This window comes from Nothobranchius furzeri, chromosome 1 (assembly GCF_043380555.1).
Source record: "Nothobranchius furzeri strain GRZ-AD chromosome 1, NfurGRZ-RIMD1, whole genome shotgun sequence".
NCBI classification, from domain to species: domain Eukaryota; kingdom Metazoa; phylum Chordata; class Actinopteri; order Cyprinodontiformes; family Nothobranchiidae; genus Nothobranchius; species Nothobranchius furzeri.
This window is the reverse complement of record NC_091741.1, coordinates 76879105-76892411: the sequence shown is the minus strand read 5'-3', so window position 1 is coordinate 76892411 and position 13307 is coordinate 76879105. Positions and strand designations below refer to the sequence as shown.

Here is a 13307-nt window from a genome sequence, read left to right as displayed (position 1 = left end):
TACTGCAGTGAGAACTATAATAACAATAAATAAATAAGGATAAACAGGCACACTATAGACTTAATGACGTAAACCCCCACACATGCAGCAGTCAGCCAAATATAAAAATAGCTGTTTGTAATTTTGAAACAAAACCTGTTCTACACAGTGTTGTCTCTTATGTAAGCTTTCAGGCTTTTTACTTTATTTTTCTTATACTTTATGCTGCTACATTTTGCAAGACAATGCAAACTAAATATCATTCTTAAAGAAAGACACTCTGCAGAAAAAGAAGATCTTCTGGTTTTCCTTTTATCAACACCTTAAGAAATTGCATTAACTAACAAAGAAATGCATGGAATATCTTGTTGGAAGCATGTATTTATTACAACTCTAAGCAGTAAAAGCTATAAAAGGGATGCCCCTGTTACTTACACTGCCTGTGACTCTGTTGCCCCGTTGCCCCAATTGAGCAGTAATACACGATAAATTGACACGAGGCCCGATTTCATCTTGACGTGCAGGCTGATGTGCTTCTGTTTAGATTGGTAGCCTAACCTATCTGTTAGCCTTAATGGAGCCCAATATATAGATAAGTGTGTCTTGCCACAAGAATCAATATCAATGTGGCCTCTGATGGTTTTTGAGTTGAAGTGCTTTGTTTTCTGCCCCTGCCCCGAAACAAAGAGCCTGGCGCCTTCTATTAACAATTCCCAGTCAACCTTGAGACAGAACTGGAGAGTGGAGGCAAAGATATAAAGATGGAGAGGTGGTGAAGGGTGGCAGCGTTGGTACTCAAGCGTTAGATTTGGTGGAGGGTAGAAAGCCTCATCAATGGGGCACGAACACAAGCTTTGCGGTAGAAGAATGTGATGGAGTGCAACGAAACAGAGACGGTGTAGAAAGGGACAAAATGATCTTTTAATGATGTCATCAGAAATAGACATTTTAGAAAGAGCACGCGATTCCAAAGAGCAAATATAAACTTGGCCAAAGTAATGTTTTTTCATATTCGTCATTAACGCTGAAGAGACTGATGAAGATAAAAGCAAAATCACTTCGTATTTCAGCTATACCTGGTCAGTGTGGAGCACGATGCAAGGTGAGAAACAAGATTTTACATTTACCTCTACATTTTCAATTTCTTTATAAACACCTTTTCTATTTTTGCTAGAAAAAGTCCTTTTCTCTTTCAGATGAGTCTAACCAGAATAACCATCTAAACTCTGATCATGATGAAGCATTTTATGTACATACCTCTTTTCAGCAAAACTGCTTGGGCTATACAACAAAAACAAAAGCTTCATAACTTTAATGGACAGGACGTTTATGTCTCTCATCTGGTCAGGGAACACCTTGGGATTCCTCAGAGGAGCTGGCCCAAGTGGCTGGGAAGAGGGAAGTCTGGGCCTCCCTGCCTAGGCTGCTGCCCCTGCAACCTGTCCCCGGACAAGCGGAGGAAAATGGATGGATGGATGGACAGATAGACGGAGGGATGGACGGATAGGTGGGTGGATGGATGGATGGATGGATGGATGGATGGACAAAAACCAATCAGATAAAACACATTTTTGCACAATCTTTATACCCGTACTCAAAGGATTTTCACATGAAATAACTAATTCCTATCTCAGCAGTTTTCGTATTATGTCTTCATCAATAAAATCAAACAAAATCCTGATGTTACATTTACGGCACGGTACAAAAGAATGTACAGCTGTTTTACTTTTGTTCTAGGAGCTAGGACACTGATGCTTCAGGATCAGAAGTTTGGGGGAGTGTTGCTGGCTCCAACGATGAAAAATTCCCTGTATTGATGCTTGACAGTGAAGGATTTGAGTGACTGGAATCAATTTGTATGGTTTCCGTGGCAACCGCTGACACCATAGAGCACTCGTACCCTCTGTTGTGTTTGGACAACGTTCCTGGGTCTTCAGATGAAGGGCTGGTGCCTGACAATCAAATAATATCAGAAATTATACAAATGGTTAGGAAGTAGGCTGAAATGTTTCATGTCATATAGAACAGATAAAAGAAGTATGGCACTTGTTTCTGAAGAGCAGGATGGACAGGCAGCTCTCCTTGGACATCCCAGCACCGGAATGGTCTTTCCTTCCATCTTGGTTTCTGACATGGTGCAGTACTGTTGATGCCAACAACAACCCAGTAATTTTTAAAGCTCACATTCAATAGTTTTTTTTTTTCAATAAATCTGCAGTGTCTACCATAAATAAATTCCTTGTGAGTTGTTCTCTGTGGGAAAAAAAAGCTCTGGCGCTCCTGTTTTCAGGAGGAGGTAGGTTGAAGGTGAGGGAGCAGAAAACAGCAAGAATATTTGGACTCTTTATGTCCTGGTATTTGGACATCGCCCCAGATTGGCAAACATCAACACCACTCTTCGACTGCCTCCACAAATAACACATGCCTGAAGGAATGCTGCCATGTTGTAGAGTTGCTTATGCTAACAGTTAGCTTCTACTGGTCGAGTCGTAGTCTGCTCTCTCCTGGATGTTAAAGCAACCAAAGCCTTCCCAGGTCATGAGCCAAGATGTGTGAGTCCATGAATGATCATCTACAGCGTGACATAGAGCTGCGTGACTTTTTTCCATCGGAAGCTATAGCAGGAAAGAGGGGTAGAAGACTGCCAACTTTTGAAATTTTGAAAGCGTGATAGCAGGAGTGGGGGTTGGTTGTTGATTCTTCAGTGTGAGATGTTGGAGGTGTGGAGTGAGTGCATGTGAAGAGGGTCAAATGCGTGTGCCTCATGTTCAATGCGTGAGTGTTGGCAGCTCTCTGATGGCCATGTTGAAATTCAGCCTTCACGTTAAACTCAGAGATTGATCCTATTTCCAAAATAACAAGTAAAAAAAAAAAGGTTTCTCAGTAAAGTTGGTCTAATTTTATGTTAAATATTTGCACATCAACATTAACTTGCTGCCCATGCTATGCATCAGACAATGAGAGAGTGGGATATGAGTGTGATATGATCCTCAGATTGCATATTATAAAGCTGGATTAAATTATTCTCACCTGAGGAATACTAGTAGTGGTGGTCTCCAACATGCTGGCCTCTGCCACACTAGTCTCACTGATGTTGTCCACGGGGGACTGCTTATGTATGCATGTTCTGGTTCTGTGAAAGACACACACACACACACACACACACACACACACACACACACACACACACACACACACACACACACACACACACGTGAAAGTACCCCTTTTAAACCTTACATAGATATTAAGGGGGTTGTTTTAAGTTCAAACAAATCATTTAGTATTTGTGCATCTAAGACTCAGGTCTGGCAGAAATCTTAGATATTGTGTCTGACACACTAATGCAAAAGTGATGGCAGTACAGAGTTTTATTCAAATGAATACTGAAAGTGCCTTAATATTTGAGAGTTTGGGGTTGTTTAGCAGGTCAGAAACCCATTTTAAGACAGAACAGTCCAGACAATTCACTCTTTAGCTAGTCAGTGCAATCTGATTTGGTACAATTCCAAAGTGGATTACTGTTATCTTTAAACAATTTCAAGTTAAACGTTTGGATCATCATAAAGTTGTATTGTCAGGTTATTTCAGATGAAAATGTAAGAAATTCCTGCTGGATCATGCCTCAGAAACTTTGCACTTAACTGCTGCTCTTTTTATTTCAAGCATAAAAAAAATTACAAGTAAGAAAATAACCATGCAATGGAAATGCGACATTGTTGTAGAGGTTCATACAAGACATGTAGCACACTGCTATGAAATGTTGAAGACTGAAGATTGTTTAAGAAAACAGCTTATCATATTTGGACTTGGCTGAACTCAGACTAGCCATTAGCTTGTCAGTCCTGAAAGTCATAATCTCTATTTCTCCAACCTGAAGCTGTTCAGGAGCTACAGTCAGGTCCATAAATATTAGGACATCGACACAAAAGTGCTATCATTTTTGGCTCTATACACCACCACAATGGATACCAAATGAAATGAACAAGATGTGCTTTAACTGCAGACTGTCAGCTTTTATTTGAGGGTATTTACATCCAAATCAGGTGAACGGTGTAGGAATTACTACAGTTGGCAGATGTGCCTCCCTCTTGTTAAGGGACCAAAAGTAATGGGACAGAATAAGAACCATAAATCAAACTTATACATTTCAATACTTGGTTGCAAATCCTTTGCAGTCAATTACAGCCTGAAGTCTGGAACACATCACCAGACGTTGGGTTTCATCGCTGGTGATGCTCTGCCAGGCCTCTACTGCAACAGTCTTCAGTTCCTGCTTGTTCCTGGGGCATTTTCCCTTCAGTTTTGTCTTCAGCAAGAGAAATGCATGCTCAGTCGGATTCAGGTCAGGTGATTGACTTGGCCATTGCAAAACAGTCCACTTCTTTACCTTCAAAAACTCTTTGGTTGCTTTTGCAGTATGCTTTGGGTCATTGTCCATCTGCACTGTGAAGCGCCGTCCAATGAGTTCTGAGGCATTTTGCTGAATATGAGCAGATAATATTGCCGAAACACTTCAGAATTCATCGTGCTGCTTTTGTCAGCAGTCACATCATCAATAAATACAAGAGAACCAGTTCCACTGGCAGCCATACATGCCCACGCCATGACACTTCCAGCACCATGCTTCACTGATGAGGTGGTATGCATTTTCTTCTCCTCCCATCACTCTGGTACTAGTTGATCTTGGTCTCATCTGTCCGTAGGATGTTGTTCCAGAACTGTGAAGGCTTTTTTAGATGTTGTTTGGCAAACTCTAATCTGGCCTTCCTGTTTTGGGGGCTCACCAATGGTTTACATCTTGTGGTGAACCCTCTGTATTCACACTGGTGGAGTCTTCTCTTGATTGTTGACTTTGACACAGATACACCTACCTCCTGGAGCGTGTTCTTGGTCTGGCCAACTGTTGTGAAGGGTGTTCTCCTCACCAGGGAAAGGATTCTTCGGTCATTCACCACAATTGTTTTCCATGGTTTTCCAGGTCTTTTGGTGTTGCTGAGCTCACCGGTGCGTTCCTTCTTTTTGAGAATGTTCCAAACTGTTGTTTTGGCCACGCCTAATGTTTTCGCTATCTCTCTGATAGGTTTCTTTTGTTTTTTCAGCCTAATGATGGCTTGCTTCACTGATAGTGACAGCTCTTTGGATCTCATCTTGACAGTTGACAGCAACAGATTCCAAATGCAAATAGTACACCTGAAATGAAATCTGGACCTTTTATCTGTTCATTGTAATTGGGATAATGAGGGAATAACACACACCTGGCCAGGGGAGGATTAAGGTGTACAGGGGCCCATAGGCTACACTTGTTCGGAACCAAAAATGCTTGATCGAAGCGAAATATTCATCCTATATTCTTATCTGCAGATATTTATAAAAATGTTAATCTAATTAATCATAGGGTATTTGTGAAATATCCTAACCCTAACCATGATTTACCAATATTTTCTGGCATTTTCATCGATTTCACCCCAGCAGCCAGGATCCGGGTTTAAGTTAGCATCCACCATCAGCGTCACCTGGCTAGGACCTTCTGCCAGGTTCCCATCAGAAACTACTTGAAGCAGATCTGCCTCTGCCCCCAAGTGGACAATATCAGCTTCTCTGTGACTGCTCGTTCCCTCCTTTGAGCTAACAGCATGAACCTCTGCCGCTCCAGCTAGCATTGCTCCGTCGCCTTCATGTGAACGTCTTCCTTTTCTATAACCTGCTGTTGGGTCCAGAAGCAGGTTTAAAATATCCTGACAATTTTGGGATTTTCTGCTGAAGATTTTTGTGCTTTTGTTCTTTGATTCTCTCCATTTTTCTTTTCTGAGCGCCACTATCATATTTTCTGTCTGACATTTTTTTCATTTTCCCTCGTTAAGTGCAGCAGCCTATGATACATGAATATGACGTGTCACGTGACACGTTACTTAACTCAAGACCGCTACAATGTTTACCCAGTCAGTCTCGCTTATGATTTTGTCGGCCAATACAGTTGAAGACTATGCTTGCATGCAAATTTAAATAAATCACATATTTTTAGCTGGCCAATGGGGGCCCCAGAACACACTAGTGGTGTGCATCTCTACCTGCCTCACGATTCGATCCGATTCCGATTATCTGCCTAACGATTCGATTTGACTCTGACATGCATCACGATTCTTCACACAAAAATTTTCATTACTTAATAAAAGCAGTAGAATAGTTTTCAATTTCTTTTTGATTTCGAAATCCCTGAAAAACCAAACATTCATCTATTCACTATAGTGAGCAATAATTTTTAAAGTGTGCTGCCTATAATTACTTAAATAATATAAGAAATAATGTTTTGGTATAGCTTTAAGAAAGAATATTACTGAACTTAAAAATAGTAAACAAATACTGTGTTCAGTGATTCTTTCACATCAAGGATCCCAAAACCGAAATTAGCCCAGACATCCGATTTAAATGTAACGGGTACATCTTTGATTACTGGTAATGTTGGCCCTGTATCCCTGTCCAATTGCTTCTAGGACAACGCAGCGCATGCCATTGCAACTCTGCCCCCAGAAGTAATACCTCAAAGTTTTATTGTCCTCGCATAGACATAGACCAGGGGTCGGCAACCTGTTCCCATCAAAGAGCCATTATTACCCGTTTCCCACAGTAAAGAAAACACCGCAGCAGCCGCGGCGTTGTGGGCGGGGCCTACCCTCAGACAGCAGAGAGCTGCTTTAACCAATCACAACAGGTGACAGCAGCCAGTACCGGTCGCTCGTGTACGTCAAAGTTATCTGTCTTGAGAAGATAATCAATAAAATGATTTATATAAAGTGGATCCAGAAGTTGTAGCCCGTCTCTGCCTACAATATTTTGATATTTTTCACCCTGTTGGTGGTTTTACTGAGCAGGTGCCACTTTTGTCATACGTTTCTTTTTAAAACATGTTTAGACTGTTCAGAATACAAATCCAGGCTCTGTCACGTTTGATTGTTGTTATTAAACTTTGTAGGTGGGGAAGGTCAGAAAAGGATCTGATCAATCTGTTTTTCCCTCATTTACAGTGACGGAGATAATGGCGCAGTGCGCCTGGCTCTGGTGTTAATCAAGTTTAATTTGATCTCTTTGTAACAATTTTCACAAGAAAACAGAACAGTTAAAAACAGGGCTTGTGTTGACTGGATGGTTCCCGTATTTGACCGTTTATTTTGACGGAGAAAGAACAGAAAGAATTACCCCGACGCATGCAGACGAACTGACATTTTATTCGTTTCGCACAGATGTAGCTAAATCACTCAAGAAAAGATTCCCATCTGAACATCTGAGCTGGACATGGAGCTCAGTGCTTCTCACTGTCAGCGCGTATATATGGTGCACAGCGAGCTGAAGATGTGGAGAGGGACTTGGAGCACGTCGCAGAACCAGAGCGCATGCAGGAAGATTCCTCCGACTGAAGAGAGACTTGTCACTTAGAAAATGTTCCCTGATTATGAAACTTTGGCTGAATAGTGCTTGTTCCTGTCTCCAATGTGGCGACACATCCAGGAGCCTGTCTGAGGAGAAGCCCAGAATCTCACATCGTCTTCAGCTCAGCAAGCGCCTATGATTACGCACAAGTGTGACCCGTCAACCTGGTCTCACAGTAAGACCGGGTTGGAACTGTTCAGGTTTACGCAGAAAATCTTTACATAGAATTGGCATACAGATGTAAAATTAATGCAGTAAAATATAAAGCATTTTATTTAAACATCAATTCATTATTTTACAAGCACAGAGAGCCGCATCAGATGGATGGAAGAGCTGCATGCGGCTCCAGAGCCACGGGTTGCCAACCCCCGACATAGACATAGGGAGAGAATCTCATTATGTCACGTTGCTGCATCGATGCAGAATCATGCACGGCTGAATCGCGATGCATCTTAGAATCGATCATTTTTCCCACCTCTAGAACACACGTGGGCCCCTAGGCTTAAGCCATATCAAGCCTGTGCATTAATCTGGGCCTGCACCTGGCCATGGAACAGCTGACAAGCCAATTGTCCCATTACTTTTGGTCCCTTAACAAGTGGGAGGCACATATGCAAACTGTTTAATTCCTACACCATTCACCTGATTTGGATGTAAATACCCTCAAATAAAAGCTGACAGTCTGCAGTTAAAGCAGATCTTGTTCATTTCATTTGATATCCATTGCGGTGGTGTATAGAGCCAAAAATGTTAGCATTGTGTCGATGTCCCAATATTTATGGACCTGACTGTATCTCCATTCAATTATTCAGTCATTATTTGTAACTTTTACACAGAAACACAACAAAACGAACCCAAAAACGACTTAGAAGTCATCTTGGTTGTCAGATTTAAACTTGTGTACTATGTTTTGTTATTATTCATAAAGGCATTCTATAACTTTCATAACATATTTGTATTACATGAAAGCAGATGTAGCTGACATTGTTGTGTATTTCCTCAGTAACTATAACTTTCCTCCACCTGTTTGTAGGCAGCAGGCAACAAACACAACAAACAACACAGTCAAGTTCAGAAGGCAATTTATGGCGGTGCTATTGGCAACCATGTAGCGTTACCATGGGGGTCATACCTCACCAGCTTCATTTAGTGGCTGAGAAATGACCTATTTTTATGTGTAATTGCTGTAGAACAAGCCAAACCAACCATGTAATTGAAAGCGTGCCACTTCCACCAGGAAACCAAGAGTGTGAGTGCTGGGACACAGTAGGCTGAGGGGAGGGTGCGTTTCATGAGACAACAAAAAACAAAGCAGAGGTTGCCAGAAGACTTGTCCCTAAGCCAGCAAAACAAATAAGCTCCCTAAATACATCACAGGTGGAAATCAAACATAGGCGTCACAGCGTGTGGTTTAGGTATGCTCTTCACTCGGCTAATCAGGGCTGCATGTCAGTAGTTCTGTATGTGATCCGACTTCCTGCTGTCAGGCTGAGACCCACATTACATGGCTCCTGCCACCTTGTGTTTGATCGGCACCTCTAAACGCGGTGCACTCAGTCCTAAGAGCAGGGCCTCGCCGCTGCTGCTCCCACAGAAACTGAACTCAAGACAGCTTGTGTTCTGCATCATTACTGCACTGCAAACACCAGTATGTTGAGAATAAATGGGCCTTCTCAGATGATTTTAGCCATTATGGTGGAAACGTCAGGGAAATCCTCCTAATGTCCTTTCACAATTCTCAGATTTACCTTTTCAATCAATTCTGGATACAAGAAGTTCTGCATGGATCCAATCAAATGGTTCCTTTTTCAGATGTGTTAGCCTATAGTTTTAACAAAATGTTTGATAACATTTGGCTAAATTTGCCTTCCTTCTCACCTGAAACAGTAGGTGGCACAGGCAATGATGGAGAGTAGGAAAATGAGCACCACCAAGTTGCCTGCAATGAAAATATTCCTTCTCTTCTCCTTTTCGGCCCGCTGAAGCTCCAACCATTCCAGGTCACTGAACTGACAGCGCTCCCCCGTGTAGCCCGGCACACAGCTGCAGCAAGGAAAGAAGGGCATGTCTAAAGATTATCAAGTTTTAAGGTTGAATCTGATCAGAGGAAATTGTTTAGCTGAAGCAAATGTTGAAATAAATTAGAAATCTTTAAAAAATATCTGCTTTTGATCAGATGAGTTCAGAGGACTGTATGTAAGGTGATAATACATGTCACAGTGAGAAAATAAAATACAGGACAGTTTGAAGTAAAAATGAGTAAATTAAAAAAAAACAAATAGGAAGGTGGATTTAAAAACGTTCCAGCTTGTTCCATGAAAAGGCCCACTTATTAAAGCAACAAAGCGTTTTAACACTTAAAGCTACTGCTTCAAAACTGGTTTCAGTGATTCTTGAACTAGAAAGTGAAGCAGATTCACATCAAACAGCACTCTGCTGCCCTCTGCTGACCAGAAACTGCACTAAACTACTTTGGTGGTTAGGTTAGGCACACACAGAAGGTGGAGCAATGGCCAAGATGGACTTTACTGTCAGTAGCTCATTAAAATGATAGCAGTTAGCTTTTTTTAAAGTTCAACAATATTCATTAAAAAGAGCAAGAAGAAGAAGTTCTCTGAAAGTGAAAGGAAGAGAGTGATGTCTGGAGGTGAAGCAAAGAGCTAAAACCAGGGTGGCCTTCACTGTAATTCTGCTTTCAACCAGTAGGGGTAGAAATGGAAAACTTAATTGTCACTTCAATTAATTTGTGATGTTTATAGACTTGGATGCCTTCCTGCTGAGGTGTGCTGGCCAATCCAGAGAAGACCCAGGACAGACTGGAGGATCCATTCCTCAGCTGGCCTGGAAACACCTTGGATCCCACCCCCACCCCAGACTAGCAGGCCTAATGTAGCATGGAAATCTAGACAAAACCATGAGACATACTATATTTACTTTTTATACGCAAATCTCATCTCTCCTGCCATCTGTAATTTAACTAAAAGTAAAACATTTTGTACAACAAATTCTGCTTAAATAAAAAATAGCTTCATTGAAAATATTTGTGTATTCAACAAAATATTCTAAATTTCCATACAATAAATAATAGTGGGGTAGAAGAAGGGATTAGAAACAAAATGTATTTGTCTTAGTATTTTATATTTAGTGCTAAATAGTCAGTTTGAAAATCATGGCCTAAAATGTCTCATTGACTTTGATCAAAATCATATTTTTGCAAAAACAAATTAAAAGTAAATCATAACAATTTTAAAATCACTTTAACAAACCATTTTAAAAATTACACAAATGCATCATCTTTCCAATATGCACAAAGCCTGTATTATATATAGTTTAACTCTTAAACAACCAATGAGAAAAATGAACAACATTTGTTTATTAAAACTCAACTTTAACAGTTTTTTTAAATATGTTGCAAAAACTAAACGTTTCTGTTTCAGCCTGCCATCATGAACCATGAACCAACAGCGACATCTGGTGACGGTTTGCAGACATGCCACCACACAGAGATAATGGTGTTCATAGTGGAGTAGAGTCTGTAGATACTCCAGTATTTGGATTTCTTGTTTCTCCTTGTTGCTTTTTAGGGTGATGGTGGCACGGGAGCTAAGTACCCGCCCCGTAATCAGAAGGTTGCAGGTTCGAGCCCCGCTCAGTCTGTTGCTGTGTCTTTGGGCAACCTGACCTGCTGGTGAACCGGTGGCACCTGTGTATGCAGCTGTGGCTACAATGTAGCTCATCACCACCAGGGTGTGAATGTGTGTGTGAATGGGTGAATGACTGATTGAGCTGTAAAGCGCCTTGGGGGGTTCCAGTACTGAATAAATAACCTGCAGTTTGAAGGCCAAACAGAAAGAAAACATGAGGGCTTTATTTACTTGCAGGCAAAGGACTCCATTTCAGGGAAGTAAAAGCAGATGCCCTGGTACAGACAGTAGGCCGCATGGCTGGAGGGACACCTCTCCACAGAGTCACTGTTGTGGCGCCGGGTGGTTTCATCTACAGGACTTTGAGAGGTCACCCATGGTGATGTGGTCTCCAAACCTGAAGGTAATTTTATTACATTATACAACGTTTACCTAGAATGGAAGATGAAACACTCCTTCTGTCATGGGTGAGATGATAACAAATAAGCATAACAAATGTCTTCACAACGTCGTGGTTCTGTTAGTACGAGAAAATGAAAATGATGAGGATTCACCTTCACATGTCTGCCCATCGCCATAGTAACCAGTCCGACACTTGCAGAGAAACATCCCTTCAGTGTTCTGACATTCTGCATGCTTGTCACAGTTGTGCAATCCAAGTTGGCACTCATCAATGTCTGAGAAAATAAAAACAAAAACACGTGGATGTTTTACCTCTTCAGGAATCACAACATCAGATTTTAGATTTGCAAACAGGTTTTACTTTTTGGGTTCGGTAAACGTGCTCCAACATGGAGACTTTTTATGCTTTTATTGTTCATCATATCACAGTGTTAGTTAAGGTTTTGGTGTTTACTTTTGTTTCAATGTTTTTTAGGCTTTCTTATGTTTTTAATATTTGTTTAGCCCTCATAGTGATTTACTGAGTTTTTGTCTTGATCTTTTTGTACCGTTTTTCCATTGTTTTTCTTCCCAGCTTCCAATTCATTCAGCAGGCGTGCTAGGTAACCTCCCAACATTTAAGTGGATGTTCAAACCCTGCTGCTCAACTGGGAATCATCAGTTGTAATCAAAACTAATTACTAAACAAAATAGGCTCATCATAACATTTTGTGCAGGTTACAGTTCAGTTTAAAGCGGTCCTTCACTCATATGTTTAATACATTTGCAGAGGTCTATAGTAGGAATGAATACCTTGTAAGTCATTCTCTGGGGAGGAAAAGCTCTGGTTCACCTGTTTCAGCACAGAGGAGTCAGCTGGAGGAGAAAGTAGCTTCAGATGGCCGGATTTAAAGACTTATTTTCTGATAGTTGGACATCTAACCTCTGATTGGATAACAGCAACATGACTCTACTCTCACTGACTGTGTTTGATTTTACATCTCCACAAATAGCACAAGCCTGGAGGAGTGCTGATGTTTGGTGGAGTTGCTAATGCTAACAGTTAGCTTCTACTAGCCGGGACGTTCTCTGCTGTTTCCTGGGTGCTAAATCAGCAGCAGCCTTTCTCTTTGTGAGTCAAGATGGGTGAGTCCATGAATGTTATCTGACAGTGTGATGTAGATCTGTCAGGATTTAGAAATCCTAGAATTTCACCATCTATCAGAAATCTACTTCTACTGATTCTATCAGAAGTTAATGCAAGAAATAGCTGTAGGACGCAAAATTCACGTTCAGCCTGCACAACAAACTTAGAATTACCGATTATAATCAGAATTTTTAGGTAATTTATTTTTTTCAATGAAGGACTTCTTTAAACTATGGGATGCCTTTCTTCATTTAAACATTTAGTTTAAAAATGTTGGCTTGTTTTATTGAGGATGCCTTTTAAAAACTGAAAAACATTTATGGTTAAGCTTTAAAAACAACAAAAAATGAAACAAATACTGAAATTCTCCTCTAGAATGGGTGACATTTTGCAGCAAAAATGAAACTCAACAGATGTTAGATTTAATTTATGAATGAATCACTGGTTGTCTTTTTCAGGCATTTTACATGCAGGTAGATCCACACAGGTAACGTAAAAAAGGAAATGTTTTATTTGGCCTCAATAATGTGACAACATCCTCTGTTTTGAATTTAAATCCACTAGTTTACTGAAGGTTACACTCACCCTGGCAGTTCTGTCCATCTCCGGTAAAACCGTGTAGACACAAACAGAGAGGCTTGCCAGCATTTATTTGGCAACGAGCATTCACATCACAGTGGAGTGTGTGGCACAACTCTGACCAACGAGAGAAACAAACAAAAAAACTG

The 13307-nt window shown here is 40.8% G+C and overlaps 1 protein-coding gene across 1 annotated transcript in view; it reads right to left on the bottom strand.

Annotated features, from left to right (window-relative positions):
* Positions 1-878: 878 nt before the first annotated feature.
* egf (epidermal growth factor) overlaps positions 879-13307 on the bottom strand; it is a 33476-nt gene continuing 21047 nt past the window's right edge. The window contains exons 17-23 of the mRNA XM_054739277.2: positions 13165-13275; positions 11606-11728; positions 11283-11448; positions 9286-9450; positions 3010-3112; positions 2026-2122; positions 879-1931 (exon numbers count right to left, since the gene is read on the bottom strand). Of these exons, the coding sequence (XP_054595252.1) occupies positions 1720-1931; positions 2026-2122; positions 3010-3112; positions 9286-9450; positions 11283-11448; positions 11606-11728; positions 13165-13275 (977 nt within the window). The 3' untranslated portion in view covers positions 879-1719. The remainder of the gene's footprint in view (positions 1932-2025; positions 2123-3009; positions 3113-9285; positions 9451-11282; positions 11449-11605; positions 11729-13164; positions 13276-13307) is intronic.